This window comes from Bidens hawaiensis, unplaced genomic scaffold (assembly GCF_021521415.1).
Source record: "Bidens hawaiensis isolate Kalapana, Puna unplaced genomic scaffold, B.hawaiensis_p1.1 tig00035949_1, whole genome shotgun sequence".
NCBI lineage: Eukaryota > Viridiplantae > Streptophyta > Magnoliopsida > Asterales > Asteraceae > Bidens > Bidens hawaiensis.
In genome coordinates, this window is record NW_027496268.1 from 47,906 (window position 1) to 72,750 (window position 24,845).

The following is a 24,845-nucleotide window of genomic DNA, read 5'->3' on the forward strand; positions in this document are numbered from 1 at the left end:
TAATTATAAGAATTATGTTATCTTCTTATTTATATTGTAACAAAATGGTCAATGTTCTAGTGATATTTAAGTTTTTGATAGAGTTTTGTTTTATCAAATTGTGAGGGATCAAATCCCATGTGTTACAAAAGATAAAAATAAAAATAAGTCGTTAACAGAAAAAAAAAACAAAAAAAAAAACAAATGTCCTTTGATCTAGCAATACCAATATTTTGGGTATGATTTATTTACAAATTAGAAGCGCGTAAGTCTCTTGATTATAGAAAATGTGTGATTTCAAAGCGGAGTTAGAAAATGGAACTTATAATTTATAATTACTAAAGGAAATAATTGCAAATTGCAACTTTATTCAAGATTTCAAGCTATTACCTAAAAAGATTTGAATAGTCTCTTAAGACTAAGACTATTGGAATATGAAAACATAAAGTGAAATAGAATAAACTATTTGATTGAGTCCAAAGTGGAAGGTTTATTTATTTGCACATAATCACATTTGATCTTTTGGTCCAAAGATAAGAGATATATTTTCTAAGTGTCGCCACTACATCATTTTATTTCTAATAGCTTAATTTAATATCAACTTGTTAAATTATTCCTAATCCAACTTGTTTTAGTTAAACCTATTTTATTTCAACTTGCCATATCCCTCTCATCTTTAGTAGTTTTAATGTACACTTGCAGTTTTAATAGAATTTTAAAATTATGTCTGCATAATACAATATAGTAACTACATAGACAAACGTACTTAAAAAACGCGTTTTATTTTCGTTAAAGATCACGTGTTTCAGCCATCAAAACATCTTACAACTACATAAAAAATAAAATTCTTTCATTCTTAGACAACTTAAAAGCTTTTGCCTTTAAATTAAGAATGACATCTGTAACAACTAATGATACGCTTCTATCATAATTTGATGGTATTTTAAGAGAAAATGATAAATCTTTGATGCATGGGACGTCTTAAAAGGTGTTTTATCTGTAAATCTCAAAAAACAATTAGTTAATTTTATCTAAAAAAGAAAGCAAATCATACATCAATTACGTTTTTGAATGATGTCACGCCCCTCTTGAAATGCCAAGTTGTAACTAAATAAAAAAGACTATTTGATATTATATAAGCCTAAGTCCTAACACATGTGACATGATGATCATAATATCGAAGTCTTGATCCATGAAACAACTATTATAAAAAGAAAACTTGAAAAGGTACAAATTTTAATTATACACATTATTGGCACCCCTTTGGAATTATACTATACTACTCATAAGAGATTTCAAAGCTTATTATTATTTTCTCTTTCAACTTGATGTGTTTCTTTCAAGCATTACAAGTGATCACCTTTTACTTCAAGTTGCAAAATACGACATATTTTCATTTCTTTATTTTTTTAAAATGGTTACACTTTATAGCTAGCTAGCCACTTGATGATGTTGACACATGAAAGGACAATAGCTAAATTCCATATTGGAACTACTTAGAAACAACTACAACTGTCATCGAACGAAATCTTGTATCGATCATCCATGTCTCCCCGTCCTCCTGTTCTTATTCTTGTTTCTCTCCTCGTATCTTCTGCCAGCCTTAAAAAATACACAAAACGAACGATACATACGTTAATTATGTTAATATAACAGTAATAACTAATAAGATGTGCTAATGGTACTAAACTACTAATCCTTACCCCTAGTGAAAATCCTTGAAAGCTTTCATTCGACATAGATGAAGAACCTCGTTTGCTAGACGAGGAGCTTGAGCTTGAGCTTTCACCAAAGCTAGAAGAACTCGGGTGGTTTTCAGGCTCTTCAAACAGTTCCTCGAAAAGGTCCTTTAGTTCTTCAAAACTCTCTCCGTTTCCCTGCATAACCATGACCGTATTTTTAACATTGTTATTTCAAAATTTCCAAATCTAGACTCGTTAACTTGTTGAAAACAAGAAAGGTGACGCAATACCAAACACACACCGCACCAAACAAAACAACCATCATTGGACGAAACCAAGTTGATGCCGGTCGGGCCAAAAAGGGTCTACTAGAAGAAAAAGGACCAAGTTGTATAGATTCTCATGAACCAATTGGACCACTTGAGTGGATAAAGTTGTCATATTCACATCAAGAGATACAGGGCCTACATTGATTCGGTTTCTAAAAAGCAATATATGTGCTAATGCTAGTGTTCCCCATATGTGTGACGTACTTAAAGTAGAAACATAAGTCCTGCCAAAATAACCTCTAATTTTACAGCTTTTCAATTCAAACTCGAATCCATCTACATGCCTGAGAGAATTCGGAGCTTACGTTGGGTTTGTTTTGATTCATCAACACCGCCATTTCGCTCATAAAGTCAGCCATCCCCTGCTTTCAGTATATCATCAATCAGCCAACAATTTACATAAATTATAATAACAAACAAAAGATATTCATATGCTATATTAGACCTAGATTAAGATAATGTTATATTTTTGAAAAGTTCAAAAGTGAGTTATAATTATGGGCCAAATGAATATTTAATTTCATGAGATCCAATATCCCATGTTCAACAAGCTCCAATTCCTAGAAAAAGATAAAAGAAAACTTACATCGTCGTCGTCATCGCTGTCATAAGCTCCTACATCGTACATGAATCTTTTATTTACATCGGAAAGTACTAGGAACACGCAAAACAGACGAGGCTTGTCAGCAACCAAACCAATTTCAGGAAGAATTGAACTAATAAGATGAGAGCTTTCTTACCAGAATACGCTTCTTGAATGTCCTGAAACTTCTTTTTAGCCTCTTCCACGTATCTAGAGTCCGGACAACGGTCAGGATGCCATTTCTACCGCCACATAAAAAGAAACAAAAAAAGGCAAGATTATATTTTTTTAACATGGTTGCACAGGTCACTAGGTGCTGCCAGGTCTGTCGACTCGGCCTAGTCGTGGATTACTCGGCCGCCTAGACCGATATATACAACACTCTTTACAAGTGCAAGATGATTATATATTAAATTGAATTCTTACCAGTGCAAGCTTCTTGTAAGCAGTCTTGAGCTCAGCTTCAGTGCATTCCTTGTTCAATCCCAAAACTTGATAAAAATTACAACGATTGCCATTGCGGCCCATAGTTACAGATTAGTAAGTGCTTGAAAGAAAGAAAATGATTAGACAGATGTTATAATCAGTAAGTGCTTGAAAGAACTTGGTATGCTTGTGAAGGATGAGAATCCATGTTACATGCAGGTGCTGCTCTGCAAGAACCCTCAGGAAGCTATAATTATATGATCAGTTGCAAGCCAGTTGCAGAAGCCTTTTCTGATATTTTTATTCTATTTAATTTGATTGGGGATGCATACTAGGATTAGTAGGAAGACATATGTGATGGACAGTTGGTGTTGAGAGTGTAGTAGGGCCCACAAGGTTGAGAGATCTAAATCCAGATTTGTGTTACTATTAAGCCTTAATATCCAATTATCCATCAAAGCATATAAAGATTATTAGTAGTATGTAACATCTATCAGTCACAACATGTTACAGCTGGAACCTTCAACCCTTTCTTCTTAAATATACTTTTTAATTTATGAAAATATCTACCCTCCCATCAATTAAATTTTTATATTTTATTAAAAACCATCAAGAACCAAACTCCTTTTAATTGACCAAATGTTCAGAAATAAATAACAAAAGTTATATTATATTGTTGTAAGAATAATTTGTTTCTAGTAAGGTTAAAATTCAAATACATGTAACAACAATTTGATACAAACCAGGTATGGAAACAAAATTCATATTACCACATCAATCTCTAGCATTAGGAAATATTCAAGTAAAGTATTGATCATTTATATAGCAGGCTCACAAAATTAGGCAGTCGTACTTTGCTAACAATCGTTACTCATAAGATCCTCATCAAATCACGAACAAAAATTCAAAAGGTAGCAGGCATCTCTTGTTGCTAAAAAGTTTCTATGTTTCATATACCATTATTATTAAACTAAAGCAGAAGAACATAAACATGTTTTAGCTACAATTACAAGGGAGTCCAAGCAGCTTATTGAGTTCTCAGAGCTTTGATCCAATCTATCTCCAACCGAAAATCACCTGGGCCAGTTTGAGCACCCGGGACCCCACCTTCAGCATTGACAGAGAGTGACATGCCAACAACTCGAGATGGATTCATTTCTATATCTGCTTCGATTACATTTCCTCTCCATGTTGGAAGATAACGTGCCAAAGGAATCTGCAATTGTCAAAACTTAAATCACACAAACATTAAAGGCCAAATAACACAAAAAGTATACATCTTTTTTTTATAATTCTAGCAATCAACTTTAAACTACGAGCAAAATAGAAAAGCTTCTACAAAACTTTACCCAATCTCATTTTTTAACTAATTTTACATTAAATTGATTATATGGCACAGGCTCACATCTAAATGCTACATAGTACATATGCAAACAAATGCTTATGAGAAAAATATATTAAAATATTACTATGCTTACAATTAAAAAAAATGAATTTTTCTCTTATTTTTAACAAATAAACAAGTCAGAAATTTTTGAAAATGAGCAAATAGTTGATGTGCTACTTGTTGAAGTTGCTAAAATAGATGATATAGTATTATAGTGTAAGTTGATTTCTGATTTTGGTGTAATATAAAGCCGGTTACTAAAATCAGAAAAGTGTAACATATGTGTTAAATTCATGTGTTGCCCAAAATTAAAGTTATTTGAATACACACACATGGCGGGCATTAAAATTATATGTGCCCTGCTTGCGGTGCGCGCATATAATGTATATATGTGTGAACCCTCGGGTGGGCAAAAGTAAAATTGCACTAATTTTGACGTTATTTTACTAATCTCGTGAAAATAACGTTAAAAGTGATGGAAGGTTAATCAGGCATCATGTGGTGGCGTTGATAGCCGAAAGACAAGGGTACATGCACCAATCAGCCAGCGTCCCGATGATTGAGTGCTATGTGCCTTATGTCCAAGGCTTGATGCAAAACTACTATAGAGCCGGGGGTCTCACCGGAAGCAGCCTCTCTATCCCCATGGGGTAGAGGTAAGGCTGTCTACATCTTACCCTCCTCAGACCCTACCATAGCTTTGCCATTGGTGGGATATACTGAGTACGATGATGATGATGATGACACATGGCGGGCATTCATTTCACTATTTCAGAGTCAATACTATGTTTAGAATCGCATAAGCACATGTACATAATGCTTCAATAAAAGAGTAAAATTGAATAAAGAAAATATAACTTATTTCTATCTCCCCGCTCTCTTCAGTATATGCATCTAGACAAAACTCTATCAATACCATATTTTTAAAAAAATCTCAAAACATATTAATATCCACATGCACTCTAGTCAATTTATTTAACAAATAGTACAAGGGCTAAAGTGATTCTCGAGGTTCTCAATATATAATTGGTTCTGATTTCTGAAAAACACTTTGTACTGTAATGAACCACATTTTCTGCGACAACAAATTTAGACAACTCGATGCTATCATGAATAGCTCAAATAGTGACATTTGTGTAATTAAATACAAAAAAGAGGTTGAATAAACAAAAAGATAAAGGTATTATATGGATTTATCCAAACCCCTTCCTTAACCTCCCTTGTAATCTCTCACTATATATGTATACACAGAGATAGATAAAATCATACAAAACCAATTTTATGTAAAGAAGTGTGTGAACCACTAAACACTTGTAAATTTTGATTTAATTGTGATATGTAAGGTGGTTAAGTAACTGCATAATCGCTCCGGCTCCACCTTTGCTCTCCCGCTAAATCTGATATGCAGACATAGGCGGTTCTCATGGTTCTCTACTTAAAATTGGCTCAGTATCAAGTGTGTCTGGTTTAGTATCAAGTCCCTACATGTGTGTGTGTGTGTGTGTGTGTGTCTACTTGTGGTTTATCACTCACCACCAAAATGTTTAATAATATTTCAGAAATTTGATCCTGAGAAAACCAGAGTACTTTCTTATATATTTTTTTCTTATTTAAGACAGTAAAGGACTTAAATTACTTACTTTTGCAACAACCCAGTTGTCTTTAGGCACAGCAACAAATGCCTGCCATGAGTTATCTTCCATTTGTCCAGGCGAATTTACCCAATTCTCTGTATAAATCTGCATTAAAAATTAAAGCTTTAGTATCTAATAAAAAATGTAAACCAAAATCAAAAGAATGCCATAACATAAAAAGACAGAGTGATAAGAGAACTTACAGTTGATATGTAACTTCTCCCATCTCCTTTAATTTTGAGCGCTATAGTATCATAAGGATCTAAATCGATGAAGCCATCAAACTGCATACGATAAAAGGGAACCAGCAACATGTTGTTAGAAAGCTTAATGCCACACAGCGTATGATTAAATGAAGATTAGCAGCGGCACAAAGTATTGATGAAAATGGATAAAGCCATTAAACACACCCTTTTAGACCTCATTCCACAGAAGCCACTCCTGCTAATATTCCATTTTGTACCCTCCGTAACATCCAAAGACAGATTTCCCGAGAAAACTCCTACAATATCTTAAAGAATCAAGAGTCTAAAAGCACCCAAAATATGGAGGAGTCTGCTGGACATATAACCAACCAGTGCCACTTTGTTCCTTTCCTGCATCGGTGATCTCTAACGCTGCTGATGATAAACCTGTATGGTTGCACTAACATATCAATTATTTATAAATTATAACAAACAACATTTATCTTTTAAAAAAAAGCATTACAAGAGAAGCACATAATAATTTGAATTGTGATCTTTCTGTGTAAGGGCTTAAAATTCGAAAATCAACCTCCAAAGCAATAAAAAATCCCTTTTAACAGAATAGCAATATAAATTAAGACGCGCCATTTAGCTAAAACGACTATGATACATGGATATAAAGCAGAGCAGAGCAGAGCAGTGTAGTAGGTACCTCCATATTGAGAATCAGAATACAAATGCCACTTGTTAAGCTCTTGTTTGGAATTAAAGTTGTATATAAATCTTTCGCTAGGAGGAATCAAGTCATCAATGTTCCAAGTGAGAGCTACATACATATACATACAAAATGAGAGATGAAATAATAATAATAATAATAACAAGGTGGTTAAAATTGGAGGTATGAAATGAATAGAGCAAGTGAATTGGAGATGTACCTCTTTTGGTGGCGGTTAAAGAAGCTTGCCATATAGCTCGAATTTTGGACATATTTTGTGTTCTTCTTCAATTAAAAATCAAAATCAAAAGCCCTAGCTAGCTAGCTAGCAAGTGAGTGAATGTGAAACTAATTAATTAAATTAACCTAAATAGAGGGAGGCGACGACTGTATGTGTGTGGAAATATAAATATAGTATCACAATTGAACATAACGAACCCTAATTATTAAAATTAAAATTAAAATTAAAATGAATGGCAAGTATCTCATCGTATCTTACTTACTTCGAGAATAATGTTCCACGAAGAAGAAGTTGCCGTGAGATGCAGAAACAAAGAAGCGATGAGTTTGTGCGTTCAACAAAATGGTGTATGTTTTAGACCATCTACACTATTTTTCTTTTAAGGCCTAGTTAGGGATGGCAAAAATCCCCGAATCCGACGGGGAAACCCGAAAACCGGCTTATTTCGGGTCGGGTCGGGTTTTGTTTTTTCGGTTTCGGGTCGGGTTTCGGAGATTGTTTCGGGGATTGTTTCGGGTTCGGGTTCGGGTTTGGGTTCAGGTACCCCGCCCCGACCCGCCCCGATATAATATATAAATATAAATATAAATAATATATATATATATATATATTAAAAACCTAAACCTACATCCAGACATCCACTCATCCTTTGTATTACGTTTGACCCAAATGTAGTAGAAATAGAAGTAGTTTGTATACCAATTTGTATTAAAATTGGGGTTGTTAAAAGGATTTAGGGTTAACAAGCACTCACACAGTCACACTTGCTTCTTCATCAACATCATATTTCATCGATAACTCCTGGTATGTAAATTGCGACTATTTGATGTTCTCTCTGTCCTGCATTTGATTTTGTTGTTGAAGATGCGTTTAGTTGGAACGATATTTGTGTTTAATTGGAATTATAATTGTTAAAAGCGTATCAGATTTGTTTAAAACCGTAACCATTTTTAATATATAATTGGAATGATATTCGTTATTCTAGTAGTTGTGAATTTTAATGTGAATTTGCTGCTGTGAGTTAGATCTGAAGAAGCGTATGCTGACTTAATATTTAATTGTTTTTTAGGTTAGGAGAAATAGTGTGTTTAATCGATTCTAATCGTTGATTGCTGGACTAATTCTTTGTAACTATTATATTTTGATTTGTTTTGTTAATTAATTAGGTTTTTAAGTTTTTCTGAATCATGAAGATAAAGCAAGTTAAGTATTCTTCTATGTGTTAAGCAAGTTAAGTATTCTTCTATGTGAACCAATTTCGGGTCGGGTCGGATCGGTTTCGGGTTTTCGGGTTCGGGGACGGGGCGGGTCGGGGGGGTACAAAAAACCAAACGGGGAATCCCCGAATTAAACCCGACGGGTAATGGGGCGGGTACGGGGATGGTTTTTGGTTTCGGGTTCGGGTTCGGGTTAAGCAAAACCCGCCCCAAACCCGCCCCGTTGCCATTCCTAGGCCTAGTTTAGCCGTTTGTTTGTGAATTACTTTAACTTGGATTGAAATGAGTCCACCTTATTCCAACCTCAAATAAAGCTCGTTTAGGTTCATCAAGCATTGTGTATCGGGCTTTGGCTTATTTAAGGTATTTCACAAGCTCGAGCCGAGTACCAGGCTTGAAAAACCAACGAGCCAAACTCAAGCACTAGAAAAAGGGCTCGAATCAAGCCGAACTCGAGCTCTCATAAGTCAAAACAAGTCGGGCTCAAGCCTAGTTGAGCTGGGTCTCAGCTCGTTTACACCCTTGTCACGTCATTATATTTATCTCGTCGACATGTGGTTTTCACTAACTTATTTCCTTAAATACGTGTGATGATTTAATCAAAACATATAATATAAATAATTTAAAGAAAAAAAGACAGTGATGCCCAATTAACGTATTTGTTCCTAACGGTCCGTGGCTAACAGAATCCTGACGGTCCGCGGTAAATGTGTGTTTTCCGGGAAAAAACGTTTTTCCGGCGACCTGAAACTAACGACGTTAAAATTCTGTTAGTCACGGACCGTTAGAAACAAATACGTTAAAAGTTGGGACCGTCAGCAGCCAATTCGTTAGTTAGGACCGGCAGTGACCAAAAGACGATAGTTGGGACCAATAAAAACCAATTTTCCTATACAAAGAGACAGTAGAAGAACACACAAAAACCTCCACCAAACAAAATTCATAGAAAAAATTACTAGATTGATAAAAATACTATTTGCCATCAATCCAAGTAAGGTAGCTTTCGTGGGTTCCACTACATTATAATTCATCATTTGAGTTGAAGAGGAAGCTTGTTGATGATGTTCCTACAAAGCAATACATATATAGTAAATAAACAGACTAGTCAAGTTGAGGTCATAACCTTTATCACAGTGGTTAAATTTGCTATCACCATTAAGCACATTATGACATTAAGCAAAATATAGTCAACAAAAATATGAATAATTAAAAAACAAACAACTAATGGTATCTTAGTTATGAAAAAAAAAAGACATAATGAAAAGTTTTAAGTAGCTAGTAAATATGAAAAAGGAATACTAACATGTTTGTCATAGTTTGTGAAAACGTTGATTACTGTATGAGTTAGCAATGTATCACATGATGTTCTTATATATAGTACTTGAAAATATTAGATAAAGAATGTTTTAAACTTTGAATACTAATCCCATATGATTAGGGATTATTTTAAAAAGAAGTTGCAATATTTAATTAAATTGATATATCTCTATCTCTATAATTATTTAAAACAATTAAAAAATCATGATTGTAGTTTTCAAAATAATGAAAGAATTCAGATTTACAGGAAACAATCATGGTAAATGAGCTGACCAAATTAAATAAAAAAAAACCGCTATTATAGCTTGATCATATTAGACCCTTGATTTCTTCCTTAAAATAATCTACCTAACATAATTTATTGATTTATATTTAGGAAAAACTGAAAAATCAAATCACTCACATTTATATTAGTTAAACGTGTTAAATAATGAATATCTATAATTTGATACATATCCCTTGTGATTAGATAATTTCATTTGGAAAGTTGTTGAAATATTAAACACATAGTTTTCACACTTATATATGTATTAATAAGGAAAAAATATAATTTAATACTTGATATTAAGGTTTGAGACTAATAATTATTTGTATGATTAGAGTACAAAATTGTAGGTTTCCAAAGTTTCAGCTAAAACTAATAATGGGTTTAATATTTACCTAAAATTCTCTTAATTTTAAAAATATTAAATAAAGTGATTTTAATGAAAATGTTAAAACTTTGCACATTATGACATTAAGCAAAATATAGTCAACAAAAATATGAATAATTAAAAAACAAACAACTAATGGTATCTTAGTTATGAAAAAAAAGACATAATGAAAAGTGTTAAGTAGCTAGTAAATCATGATTGTAATTTTCCATATAAACAAAGAATTCGAATTTTTAGGATGCATAGTAAATGAGTTGACCAGATCCAAAATAATGTTTGTTGAAATTATGTTTTTGAAAAAAGGCTAAAAAAATAAGAATAGCTAAGGTAGTGACAAGTGACACAAGTAAGTAGTCTTTTATTATAATGGTAGATATGATAAGATTGTCGTGACATTGTGTACACTGTATTTAGTATCACATGTTTCATATATGAAATCATGCATGGTCCCGGCCTAAAAGATTTGATTATAAGTTTTTTTTCTATGTATTCTTCATTACTGTGTACTGCATTAATTCCTAATCATGTCTATGTTATGGGGACTCTACTAGTCCTTCATCATGAAGCTTGTGATGTCACACCATCCGTAGTGACGTAGTCAGATTATAACTTCCCTGTATATCTTAAGAGAACACATACGTCATTACTATCTAGGAGGCGTATGAATCTATCCTACAATGGATGAATTGTGTGTTTTTATGTGCCCTTATTCCCCTACTACAAGAATACATATGTCAGTACTATTTGCAGCCCAATATGAATTAGTATTCATCTACTCAGTATAGAATTCTTAATCTTTGTCATGCTTAGACTCATTTGTTAGTTTTGGTTCAATCAGTTGTACCGTCATTACAACCGGTAAAACTAATAGCTACAATGGGGTTTTGAGGAAAATCGGGACCATATAAAAACTTGCCCAAGATGATCAATACTACTAATTATTAAATACTAGAGTTCAAAATCTTTTAAGCTTAACATATAAACGGAGTTCTAACACACTTATGAAACACAATATGCCATTACATAATTTAAAGATCATCCTCAATAGACAGACAATAGTCAAAGCATATAAGCTTTACATAAAAGGGGATATGCTACTTGACAATGTAAAGCCTTATTTACAAACAAACACACAATAAACTATTTAATTAATTAAAAAAAACACCATTCATCATCACAGGAAGATCATCAAAGCCCCAAAGATCCATCACATTACCACCATCCTGATTCAGATCTCCATTCAGGAAAGCATCCATAGAAGCAACATCCCAGTTACCTTCAACATACGGCATCTCAAAGAACATATCGTCGTTACAATCCGACACCAAATTCACCGACTCTAGTTTCGGCTTTTTGGCAGTAGCAGCAGCATCTTCCATAAAAGCGGAAGAAATCTCAGGAGATTTTACACAGTTTTCGACCCATGGGAAATCGAAAGAGTTGCTACTTTGATCAGAGGTGAAACTAAAGAGACCGCTTTTTGGTGTTGCAGGATTAACATGTGGTTTCTCTTCCATATTAGAAGTTAGTTTGTGGTGTTTAGGCTTATTAGCGGGTGTATCGGGAAAGTTGACCTTAGCCTTGGGACCACGGATCCTTCTGGCTTCAGCGTCATAAGCCCTCGCAGCTTCTTCTGCGGTATTAAAGGTCCCGAGCCAAACACGGACACCTTTACTCGGATCGCGTATCTCAGCAGCCCATTTGCCCCATGGACGTTGACGGATCCCTCGGTATTGGTTCTTCCTTTTCTTGGAGCCAGAATGATCATGATCATCATCAGATTTCATAGATTTGGAACCTAAATATTATTAATCCATAGATGTAATCAATCAATTTAAACAACTTAATTAAAGATCTGAAATATGAATATATTTTTTAAACGGCTGCTATTTAAAAAAAGCCAAATATATATTATTACAATTAACATATAGGAATTCATAACTAGAACAGACTAGTTTCTATAGATGACGTCATTAATCTAAAAGAATTTAAAAATATGAATCCATAGATATAAATAATCAATTTAAACAACTTAAAGATCTGTCAATTTATTAATTTTCACAACCAATTAGTTTTGCTATTCAAAAAAACTAGCGAATTAATGCAACTTCAAATTTCATTATTTAAATATATATAATACAAATACGCAATTGATAACAAGAACAGACTAGATTCGATAGATGACGTCATGAATTAATCAAATATGATAAGCCAGATCTAGAAGCTTCAAGTTCATGATGACTTGTAATATAATTATAACAAATTAATTCTTGAAATTATTATAAATGAAAAAAAGTGAATTACCTGCAGATGAGTTATTGTTGGCTGAGAAAACAAAAGGCATAGGCTTATTGTTATCCTGAATCCGGTCTTTGAATCCCTGGAAGTCAGCTTCGAAGTCATCTGATGATGGTGGGGGTGGCTTTGAGAAGTAGTAGTTGTTTGATAAATCGGTATCCCGGAGAAGATCTGCGGCGGTTAAACGGCGAGAACGACTAGCCGTGGGGGCGGCTATGATATTAGAGAGGATGGCACCTCCACACATATTTGCAGGTGATATGAATAATAATAATAATAATAATTTCAAGTTGGTGATCGGAGCAAAACAAATAATTGTTGCTACAAGAAGAGATGAGTTTTTTATATACTTCACCAAGTTGGCAGGAACAATGGCTTTAAACACCTTTTTACCCTTTGTGCTACACACAAAATTTGCAAAAGATTAGGTATATAATATTTTAACATCACTTTAATAATGATAACTTGTTAAACGTATCTACAGTAATCTTTAGAAAATAAATAAGATATTTTGATAAACTAAATTACTTAAGAAAATATTAATTACCTTTGTCTATTGATATTTTATATTTATAGCTACATCTTGTAATTTATTTAAATTTTCCACCATTACTTCAACTAATTGTTAACATTCTGATAAAAGTTTTAACTTTCAACTTGCTAAACCCTTAATTATTTACTATGCCAAGATATTTAACTTTGTAAAATATGAAGTTTTGTGTATTTAAGAAAAAACAAGAAGAAGAAGAACATTCGATCCATTAAAAAGAAGTCATATATTATTGTAAAAGTTCATTTTCCAACATATAGCCATCAAAAAAGATCTTTCATATCTATACGACTTACTTTTGAAACCCAAAAGTAAAAGAAAGGTATTAGTATTTAATTTATATACGTAACTTATATAACTTTCAATGACAACCATCAAATTTAGAATTCTGATTTGTCTCATTTAATTAACGTTTTTTTATTGTGTAAAGTGGTCTAAACCGATGCTTAAGCTTAAGTTAATAAACTTATAAATTGTTAAAATAAATTTGTTATATGTTTGAATTTAAATATGCTAATGTAAAATAAACTAGCTTTAGAATTCGTGTGATACACGGGAAGCTCAAAATAATAAATACAATTAAAGTATAGAAATTACATGATTAACTTAAAAAAAACTATATTTTATCAAATTAAATAGTTTATTATAATAGATGGATTGTTTCACATAACGGTTAAAACAAAAGGTATACTGAGTTAACCTGTCATTTGACCGGTGCTTAAGGATACGTTACGGTGAAAAATATGGTGCTGAGTCAGACATATTCCTAACTCACCTACTAATTGAGAGAAAGACAGTGGCGGAGCCACATTCATGACACCGGGTTCAGTCGAACCCGGTCCATTTTCGGTTTTATATATAACTTATAGGTACGATTTAACGAGCGAACTCATTCTTTTTGGACGAACGAACCCGGTGTCACGAAATCTTTGGAAACGTTTCACCTTTCGCCGGTGAAAAAACAAAAACTTGAATTTTAGAGAGAGAGACAACGATGCCTTTTTCTTAAGCTTTGAGTACATGCCATTTAATTTTAGGGCATCCATGGAGGAGAAGTCTTGTCAATTTATTTGCGTTAACAAAATATAAGTCCAGACAAATATTGTTTAAATTATAATAATACACGTAGCACCATATTTTGTTTAATGGTTGTCATCATTGATCTATATTTACTTTTATTATTTTTAACGGCTATATTATTATTAAAAAAACTCTAATGCCTAGCAAGAAGTTTGAAACAGAGGAACGTACAACACCAAACTTCAATTTTTTTTTAAATGTACAATTACACAAACTCGACCAATCGAATTCCTCTCGTCGCCCCCTATTTTTATCCATACGAATATACTCCTTAAAATTTGATTTCCTCCATCATCTTTTTAAAATAAATATTTGAACTACTCGTATGTGTATCGGTTATATGAACAATGTTTGCAGTTTGTATATTGAAAATAAGTTTTCTGATAGTCGTGGTCGAAGATTTTATGATTTGTTTTCAATACATGAAAACGCGTATTGAACAATTAAAATTTGTAAACATTTTTATTTAATTTGACTTTGTATTTTATTTTAATGTTTATAATGTACTTTGGTTATGGTTGTGATATTATATTTTATTTATTGGGCCGAATGACGGACCCGGCCCATCCGGGCCCGAAAACTTTAATGACGGAAACAAATCGATCACCAAAAACTTCTGAACCCATAAAAAAAATTTCCTAGCTCCGTCACTGGAGAAAGACATCGTCAAAGTTTATATTTTTATGCCACTTGCATCATAGTTGCATGTATATATTATTTTATGAAACCGTAAGTGCCATCCACACTCCCAAGTCCCAAGCAATATATGATGTTAGATTAAGGTTGTTGACAATAAGTATGATTAATATATATTGCAGGTATTAATCTAAACAAAAGTGTATAATCCAAACTTGAAGGTTTGGCTTTGTGACGTTTTTGAATTTTTTCTTAAAAAAAGAAAAAAATCCAACGAGAGACGAAACATATTCTATGAATGTGTCACGTGGTTTTCTTATGCAAAATAAAACTAGATAACAAAACCTATCAATGATGCGAATTTAACCGGTACTCGTTAAGTTTGTAACGGTAACTATAATAAACTTAAAAAAGTAAACACAAATAATAACATTGACACTTGTATATAACATATTAACAATATTTTGTAGTCGATAGGCGAAACTCACGTGACAGTGTGGTATAACTGCAGGTTGACGTGAATTCGATTTAAAGATTTAAAAGAACCGGTGAAGTTTGATTTAAAGATTTGGTGACCCGATTTTAAAAAAGTTTACATAAGGGACCTAAATAGAACGAATGACGAAAAACAAATACCATTCTATGACATTTTTTCTTTAGGTGATGTATAATTTGAAAAATATATAAGTGGATGGATATTAAAAGATAAACAGATGGCATGAAATGAAATTAATAGGAAAGATGATGGCTGGTATGGGCTTTTGATATTATTTGTTTGTTTATGAAAACAATGATAGATATATACATGCATCAGAATTAGCCATCGGCCAATGGAAAACGACAAACGAGGTATAGACAAAGACAAGGTGGGGCCTGCAGTGTGCGAGGCACGGTCGTTGTGACTTCCTTGACACGTGAACCTAATGTATGTGTCGGGCCTCTGCTCAAAGCTACGCTTTTCAACACATACAAATACGATGACAAACCAACGTAACAGAAGAAATACCACTTTTTTTGTTTTTGTTTTATGCATTTCATAACGGGGAAATTCTTAAATAGACCTGGTTTAAAAAGAGATTTTATTTTTATTCTCAAAATTTTAGAATTAAAAAAATGACCCCCTTTAATACATTTTTGATGATGTGTTATAAAATCTAAAGCATCTTTAATGATGTGTTTGTAAAACACATTGTTAAAGATGCGTTAGACTTCCTAATACATCGTCAAAGATGAGTTAGATATTCAAAGACATGGTCAATGACGTGTTAGTATCTAAAACACATTGTAAAAGACGTGTTAGCCTCTTGTTTATTTTCTTTTTAATATTATATTAATATAACTAATTTTACTTATATTTGTTTTTCTTAATACTTATAATATATAAAGTTTTATATTATTTGGAATATACTAATGGGGTATGCTTATTTTTTATACGAACTGACATAAACTTACTTAAACCCGAGTCGTGTCAAATTAACTCGTTATGTATATATACTTTCAGCTTTTATTCTTTTCTATAGATTAACAAGATATAAAATTAATAATGTGTGTGCGCGCGTAAGGTCTATGTTTGTTATATAATGAAGCTAAGTAGATAAGAACAATGGCTCACTATTGTCGTGTGCATATTATTTTGAATGCAACTTGCAACCAATATACAGGAACGAGGAATCCACTTGAGAAGGTGGCAATAAAATAATACTAACATCCCATTCATCTTAATTAATAAATTACTAGCCTTCCAATTGAAAATACTCGAGTAAACATAATGGCATTCTAGATAAATTAAATAAAAAAAATTACATGTTGGCTTTATAATAAATAGTTAATACGACTTAAAATGCAATAATAATATATGTAAATAGGTTAAAGATTCGAGTGTTTAACCAAATTAATCACTCGTTAACGCCAAAGGGCAAGTGATTAAAGTGAGTTGGAGACCCTTCCAAAGCCCAAATACTTCCACCTATCCTGCCCCATTCCCAATTATTGAAAATTAATCGATGTGAATACACGGGCCACATAGATTGTGATTAGGTGAAAGATATTTCAATTTTATCCCTGAAACTTTAGAATTCCAAAAATATACACCTCTAACTCATCTGTGACCATGTGTTAGGAAGCCTAACATGTTAGTAACAAAAAGTCAAAAAAACTACTTGACTTAAAAAAAGCCATTTCATGTTGCTGGTCAAAACAAATTGGGTTGGACCTATAAGGCTATAAACACTATTTTGTCAAATATTCGTCTTTTGAAACTTAAAAATGGTTTGAGTTGAAATATGTTTTCTTTTTTTATTGATCAACACGTTGGCCCTAACCTATAAACATTATTTTGTCTATTATTCGTTTTTATAAGAGAAAACGGGTTGGAGTTGAAAACGTTAACATTACCAAGTTTTTCAATCGGGGTAAAAAGATGTGGACGTCTATCATAGATTGTAAGCTCAAAACTTCTTTGTGCCCATAGCATAGAAATAGCGTAGAAGAATGTTTTTGCATTACTTGTCTATTATTCATTTTTATAAGAGAAAACGGGTGTGAGTTGAAATAGGTCCATTTATGTTACTGGTCAACACAAGTTACTTCATAAACATTTTCCAATAAACATATAGATGTAATACATTTTTTCATATACATTTTATACACAATGCTTAACTTGTATTTATATTATTTGATAATCTCGTGAAACCCATGTAATACACGGGATAATCAAATAATAAAAATACAAATAAATTTAAGCAAACAATATATAATGTATGTGAAAAGACGTATTTCATACAAATAAATTTAAGCAAAAACATGTTATTGCTTTGCTGCCATGAGACCAGTGGTGGGACTTTGAATTGTCTAGTCCACATTTTGCGTTTGCTTTTTTTTTTTTTTTGTCACTGTTGTAATTTCATAGATTTCTTGATGCTCCAAATGGACCAAATGTGATGAATACCATCAAAGGTACAAGAGCAGCCCAAGAGGTAGAGTCGACCCTTGGCCCACAAACCCAATTGTTATATGCATTCCAAATTCAGTTCTCATTTAGTAATGATCGTTAATTTCTCTATTTATTATAGGTATGAGTGCTTAAGGATTTCTTCGCCAGGCTTTCAAATGTCAGGTTCCACAATTGAAGTTAATAGAAGAAGCATGCACCATCTGGTATTACTTTCATGATCATCACATATTGGTTGTCTAAAGTGTACCATTTAGCTCTTTTTATTTTGAATGTCTTATGAATCTTTGAGAAGCAATAGGTGAATCTATTATGTACTAGTTTGCGGCCCGTGTATTACACGGGTAATTGATGAAAATTTTAAACTTTAACCATTTAGTGAAATATTGTCAAGAAAATGATCATATATTGTTAATACAATAATGAAAATTACAGAAATTACATAATAAGATTAACATTTATTTGGCAATATAGAACATAAGAGCATAAACATAAAATGAAGAAAGCAATTTAAAACCACAAGTACCCTTATCTTGTTTTCCCACCATACCCTCAATCCATCCACATGCATGTTTTCCAAAATGTCAAATTTCAATCTTGTAACATTTTCAGAAAATGGCAACCATAGCCTGCTCTTATCATTCAGCCCTTCTACCTTCCTCACATCACCGTCACCACAATCGGCTAGTAAACCCGACTACTAAGAAAGGACTGATCACACAAACTAAGTACTACAAAGGAGGGCCAATAATAAAATGTTCGCGCGAATTTTCAGATTTCGTTGGAGGCGATCTTTTAAAGCCGGATCTTGGTAAATGGCTAGCGGATGTTGAAGAACACAAAGCCATAGCCATATATTCTCCCCATGAAGGAGGATATGAGGGTCGCTATCTTAACCGCCTTAGGTACCAAGGCTACCGCTTCCTGGACCTATCGGCTCGAGGTCTAGGTGACCCTGAGACTACATTAACCAAGCTTCATCCTGTTTGTCCTGTCAGTGTGTTTTTCATTTGAATTTGAATATATTAATTCTTTCAAAGTTTTTAATATATGGAATATTATTATTGCAGGCTCATGTAGGAAAGCAACCGATTGCACGCTGGTATTTTCCACCGGAGGTTGATTATCGCCTATCGTTGCTTCCTCCAGATGCTAAAGGTTTGGTGCTCTGGATCCTAGAAGCCAAGGTTTGAACACAAAACTCTTTTATCATATATTTTGACCCGTTACCCAACCTGCTAGACCCCTGTGATAATTATTTTAATTTTTAATGTGCGTGTTAAAAATGTACGTGTTAATTATTTTAATTTATAATTTTCTTGCTGCAGGTTCTTTCGAAAGCAGAACTACAGTTTCTTGCACTGCTTCCGTCACTCCGGCCCAAAGTTAGGGTGATTGCAGAATGCGGCAATTGGTATGCTATTTTAATATAATAATAATGTTTGCATAAACACACCAGTTAGAGGTGGTATAATTTGACCCGTTCGGTAGCTATTTTTCTATTTGACCCATTTTCGATAAACACACATGCAAATGGATTTAAGATTCGTGTGATGTTTTTCTAAGCGAACTGTGGCAAAACCTGCAGGAGAAAATTCGTGTGGACACCACTCAAGGACATTGCTGGATTAACTGCAAATGAAGCTGTATGATACGCACAAAATCAAGCAGTTAATAATAAACCGGATATTCATTGTTCAAGATGAACACCATGCATGTGTATACACAAAAGGTTATGAACGACCAGTTTATATTGCCAACGATTTATTCTTAAACGCGTGTAAATGTAGCTTGATATTTGTTTTTCTTCAAAAAGGGAAAAAGAAAAGCAACCGAAAGCCCAAAGTCATTAGGCTCACAAACTGAATCAGACTTATATTTTTGTAGCATTGTAATTTATTAGGTTGGTTGGTCATTGGTGCAATTGGTTTTAATAATGATTCAAACAACACAGCTTTAAAACGTGTAGTTATGCTATACATATGTACCTTTTTGTAACATATGAAATAATAATAATATATCATCAACAAACTAACGAAGGCCACAACATTATATTATTTACCTATGATGATATAACACTAGATATTTTCACTGTGGGTGAATTACCTTATTTTTCTTGTTAGCAAAAAGTGAAAAGCTATATTTAATATAATGAATCCAAATCGCGATGGACAGTAGTAGAAATTTAGAACCCAACCATAGAATTGTGGTCCCAAGGTATGGTCCATTGGGCCTGATTAGTCTCAGACGGTACCCTACGCTTTCTGTACTTTCTTGTTTTCTCACTGCTTCTAGTTTAAAGTTACTTATTTATGTATTAACAAATATGAAGCAAAAGTTGTCATTACAATAATAATAATAATATGATCTTATATGAGAAAGAAAACCATTTATACTAATAACATTCAAATATTGTAAAAACATAAGCAAGTCCTTTTATAGAAACAACGAAATTCTTTTTTCCTTCTTATAAATAAAATCATACAAAAGGGGTTTTTTGAGTTTATAGGTTACAATATTAAAACTCTTGTCATATAGATAATAACAAATTAAACATACACCAGATCACATTAATTATACAAAAACATACTCCCAAGTCCAAGATGGATATGATATGTCCTTTGTTTCTGATTTAAATACATGCATACTACTCACATTCATTCAACTAACAAAACAACCGTACGTAATTAAACACTCTTCAAACCCAACCACTCATTCATAGTCACAGTGGCTCTTGCATTGTCACAACCACTGGACTTCTTACAACATGTTTACCGTCTGACCACTCAATCGACCCGCTTTTGGTGACCGAACTCCCCGCAGACAGCTTTAGAGCTACCACTTTTACCCTCACCATAAAGTTAAGCTTCTGCCCAACACGCCTGAATGCAAGCTTCATTGGCTCCACCGTCACATTCACCCCTCGAGGTGGCCTTATGGTCACGCTGTAAACCGAACTCCCCTCACCTACGTTTGTCACTGTTCTTATGAAGTGAGTTGACATTTTCCGCTTCCCGTATTGTTGGAAAACAGCCGTCATAGACGGGACGTTAAGGTTTCCTGAATGTCCTGCCTTTCTTGCACGGCTACAGTCCGAATGTTTCCTGGTGATCACCTGGATGTTTTTGGTTGTGTAATTTGAGTTACACAGGAAATCAATGTAATCATATGAACTAATGTCGTATACTAAACCAGGGTCCATTGCTTTTTGCGGGTGAACATGGCCCGCCCCAAAATCCATCACTGTCGATGAGTTCCCGGTCGACTCATCTATCATTATCTCCCCTCGGTTATCTACTGTATAAGCAGTTGTAATGAATGCGGATCTGATTGCAGCCGGACTCCATTCCGGGTGGGCTGCTTTCAACAGAGCAGCTAAACCGGACACATGAGGGCAAGCCATGGACGTACCCGACAATATGTTGAATTCCGTTTTTCGGTTATCAGACGCAAGGCCAGACGGGCCAACTTTATCCGGCCACGCTGCAAGAATATTAAGACCCGGAGCAATAAAGTCCGGTTTCAAAATCTCGGGTGATTCCGGGTTCGGTCCACGGGCCGAAAACGAGGCGACAACTGGTGCGGGCCGGACGTTTATTCTAGTTCCTTTAAAAATAATCGTGGCTTTCGGGGGAGATTTCGATTTTGTACCCAACATAATGTACCTCCTTATCTCGTCACCGGAGGACGCACCGACCGATGTAGCGGGTAAAACGTGGCAGTCGGCGACTAAACCCTCGCCATCGAAGACGCCATTCGCTAATATCATACCGATTCCGCCTGCTTTCTTAACTACTTCACCTTTGGCAACTCTTGAATTGATTCCCCTATCGCATAAAACGATTTTACCCTTAACCGAATTCGGGTTTAACGAACCTTCTAGACACAAGGAAGCCGAGTAACCGTCACCGGCTTCATTCCCAGCGTAAATCAACGGATAGAGACGGTGTTGCGCCAATGCGGGTCCGCCGTAGACGCTCACACCCGGAATCAGTTTCCCGTTACCTAATTTCACGTCGGCGGGAAAGTCACGATCAATCGCTCCGGCACCGACAGTGGCCACCCACGGCGCAACGTTAGTAACAGTCAGTCCGCCGGGACCACCGTTACCAGCTGAAGCCGAAACAAAAACGCCGTGGTCGGAGGCGCCGTAAGCTCCGATGGCGATTGCGTCGAGGTAGTACGGTACCACAACGCCGCCGACACTTAACGATATGACGTCGACGCCGTCGGCCACGGCGGCGTCAAATGCAGCAAGAATATCAGAATCGAAACAACCGGCGAGCCAGCACACCTTATACGCCGCCAGACGAGCTTTCGGCGCCATTCCGGCGGCCACACCGCGGGCATAACCTAACGTAGACGCCGGAAACACGTACCTGCCGGCGGCGATTGATGCCGTGTGTGTACCGTGGCCGTCGGAGTCTCTTGGAGACCGGTGCTCCAGTGTGTCGTTCATTTTGCCGTTGGTGGCTTCGTATCCGGCGGAGAAGTATTTAGCTCCGATTAGCTTCCGGTTACACGGGAACGACACGCCAGCACCAACGCACGTGCCTTTCCATTTAATTGGCACGTGACTTAAGCCTCTGTCGTTAAAGCTCTCCCTCTCGGGCCAAATTCCAGTATCCAGAACACCGATAACCAGATCCGACCCGAAGTCAGATTCTTTTAATAAGCCTGCGTTGTCTGATGTTTTGAGGCCTAGGAACTCAGGCGAACGGGTGGTGTGGAGTTGACGGACTTGTTCAGGGATGACGGAGAGTACGGATGGAGTGGATAGGAGGTTGGAAGCTTCGAGGGCGGAGAGCTGGGCGGAGAAGCCGTGGAAGACGGTGTGGTAGGTGTGGATAATGGGGATGTGGGTGGAGTGGTACCAGTGGGTGTGTGTTGGGAAGACAGAGGGTTTGGCGTCGTGTTGGACTCGAACGATGAATGTGGTTTTGGTTTGGTGGGAAGTGGAAAGTGTGAGTGAGAGAAAGAAGAAGAAGAAGAAGAAACAACAGGTTGAGAAGAAGGTGAAGCCGGCGGCCATGGAGGCAATGGCCGGAGATTAGATATGAAGATGAAGATTGAAAGAGTGTAGTGAGTGGGTTTGTCAGTGTCAGCTGACACTCATCATGTTTCTTTCTTTCTCTTCTCCTTTGAAAAATAAATAATTATAACACCCACCAAATTTTAACTTCTCATAAATAGCACAGGACTACAAGGACAAGGCAGGCAGTACTCAAAATCATATCACATTTCAAATATTTTCTTTCCTAATTCAAATTCTCCTTTTCTTCTCTTACTAATTCGTTGTATAATTACGTTTGACGTTTAATACGACATGTTTTTAAACCCGTCGACTCTCGTCATAAAAACCAGTTCAAACCGGCCGGTTGAACCGGTTAAACCGGATTTTACACAGTAGGCCGGTATTTTGAGTCCGGTATTTTTGACCTGTTTACTAGAACATCGTACCGGCGGTTTTTGTCTAAAATACCGGTTTTTACTGGCAAACCGGTTTTAAGCCCGAGAATTTTTTGATATTTGCGGCCTATATTTTTTCAAAATTACTTTTAATCCAACAATTAACATTTAAACATGTAAACTTTATAATTATTTTTTTTAAAATTGAGTGCTTTTGTTTTATTTTTTTTAATATAGATTAACTTTAAGATTATTTTTTGTTATAGGAATCATTTAGTTTTTGGTTATTTTTTTATTGAAGTTACATTTATTCAACCGGTTGAACCTCCCAGTATAACCCGGTTCAACCGGTTGTACCATTTTTTTGCCTAATCCGGTACAAGTACAATACCGGTTTTTAAAACATTGATCATTACTAAAAACAGAGATCCTAAACTAATTTAAAATATATTTTTTTTTAATTTTATTGATTTTTAAGTTATTGTATATTAGATTTTGGATAATAATATAATTAAGAAAACTTATACATACCATCAAAATCTTTTTTATGTGTAGATATAATTGTTAAATAACATGATTTATTAGAATTAATTTTTAAGCTTGCGATGCGGCGGGTTTTGAGTTAGCATGACCGGATGCGATATGTTTTGAGCTAACATGTCATGGAGGCAACGGGTTTAGAAACATGTATCAAACTTCTAAATTTCTAATATAGCGAACGACAAAGAGGGAACTTGAACTTTTTTAGGGACATATTTGGAATCTTTCTCTAAAATTGAACATTTTAGGAATTTTCTATTGATCCTTTTGGTTGGTACACACAGGTACCGGTACCGTACAAATTAATGAAAAATACTGAAATCGTATAGTACCGATACTGAAAACAATGAGAAATGAATACTGATACCATACCAATTGTGTTTGGCCGGACCGGTTCGATAGGACCAATGTATAGTAAATAGATGTTCATCTCTACTCATAAATATACAACTTTTCTTTGTTGTTTTCTGATAATATGGAAAAAACAAACGTTACTACTTTCGGTTGTGTAACAAGATTTCCTAAATGGTTAAATTATTCAGAAAAGAATGGCAATGCTTCAAACTTAAAAGACTAATTATTTAGAAACTTGAGAAGATATGACTGATACAGGAGTTAGCCCAGTACTTTCATCACAAAAGAAAACATTCCAATACTCACAACATTACATAACATCCATTTTGATTCAAGCAAATATGAAATTCGAAATAAAGCATAAACTCATTGAAAAGGAAACTCATAATTAAGAACAAAACTCAACAGCATTTACAACTAAAACCAGGTAAGTGTCATCATTTAGTTTGAATTTACCACTCTTTGACTTAACAATTAAATGATGATTAATCAAATTCAGTCAACAACCATTTAGAGGAATTCGAGTTAATGTATTTTTGCGCAATTTATGAGTTTATAAGCTTAAAAAATGTCGATAACTGTCACGTGAAGTATTTTGAGTTAATCAATTTATGACCCGAAAAATTTGTTGAATCTAAAAAAGTAATTGATCAAAACACTAATTAGTTTTAATAGTGAGT

General features: G+C 34.5%; 5 protein-coding genes across 5 annotated transcripts; 1 reads left to right on the forward strand and 4 right to left on the reverse strand.

Moving 5' to 3' along the window:
• Positions 1 to 1,243: 1,243 nt before the first annotated feature.
• On the reverse strand, positions 1,244 to 3,285 carry LOC143588022 (uncharacterized). The gene is made up of 6 exons (XM_077069143.1): positions 3,000 to 3,285; positions 2,731 to 2,815; positions 2,577 to 2,644; positions 2,296 to 2,352; positions 1,683 to 1,856; positions 1,244 to 1,581 (listed from the first exon to the last, which is right to left on the reverse strand). Exons 1-6 carry the CDS (start codon positions 3,099 to 3,101, stop codon positions 1,519 to 1,521), a joined length of 549 nt encoding a protein of 182 aa, XP_076925258.1. The 5' UTR covers positions 3,102 to 3,285; the 3' UTR covers positions 1,244 to 1,518.
• A 741-nt stretch (positions 3,286 to 4,026) lies between these two features.
• On the reverse strand, positions 4,027 to 7,492 carry LOC143588023 (putative complex I intermediate-associated protein 30). Its single transcript, XM_077069144.1, has 8 exons — positions 7,424 to 7,492; positions 7,141 to 7,205; positions 6,918 to 7,031; positions 6,596 to 6,652; positions 6,431 to 6,522; positions 6,224 to 6,304; positions 6,027 to 6,125; positions 4,027 to 4,215 (listed from the first exon to the last, which is right to left on the reverse strand). Exons 2-8 carry the CDS (start codon positions 7,190 to 7,192, stop codon positions 4,027 to 4,029), a joined length of 684 nt encoding a protein of 227 aa, XP_076925259.1. The 5' UTR covers positions 7,193 to 7,205; positions 7,424 to 7,492.
• A 3,805-nt stretch (positions 7,493 to 11,297) lies between these two features.
• On the reverse strand, positions 11,298 to 12,908 carry LOC143588005 (ethylene-responsive transcription factor RAP2-12-like). Its single transcript, XM_077069126.1, has 2 exons — positions 12,653 to 12,908; positions 11,298 to 12,146 (listed from the first exon to the last, which is right to left on the reverse strand). The coding sequence occupies exons 1-2, from the start codon at positions 12,891 to 12,893 to the stop codon at positions 11,497 to 11,499; spliced, it is 891 nt and encodes a 296-aa protein (XP_076925241.1). The 5' UTR covers positions 12,894 to 12,908; the 3' UTR covers positions 11,298 to 11,496.
• A 5,417-nt stretch (positions 12,909 to 18,325) lies between these two features.
• On the forward strand, positions 18,326 to 19,764 carry LOC143588024 (NAD(P)H-quinone oxidoreductase subunit N, chloroplastic-like). Its single transcript, XM_077069145.1, has 4 exons — positions 18,326 to 18,855; positions 18,933 to 19,049; positions 19,191 to 19,276; positions 19,451 to 19,764. Exons 1-4 carry the CDS (start codon positions 18,478 to 18,480, stop codon positions 19,512 to 19,514), a joined length of 645 nt encoding a protein of 214 aa, XP_076925260.1. The 5' UTR covers positions 18,326 to 18,477; the 3' UTR covers positions 19,515 to 19,764.
• Positions 19,765 to 20,353: 589 nt separating this feature from the next.
• Positions 20,354 to 22,498, reverse strand: LOC143588006 (subtilisin-like protease SBT1.5). Its single transcript, XM_077069127.1, has one exon. The coding sequence runs from the start codon at positions 22,319 to 22,321 to the stop codon at positions 20,585 to 20,587; it is 1,737 nt and encodes a 578-aa protein (XP_076925242.1). The 5' UTR covers positions 22,322 to 22,498; the 3' UTR covers positions 20,354 to 20,584.
• Positions 22,499 to 24,845: the final 2,347 nt, after the last annotated feature.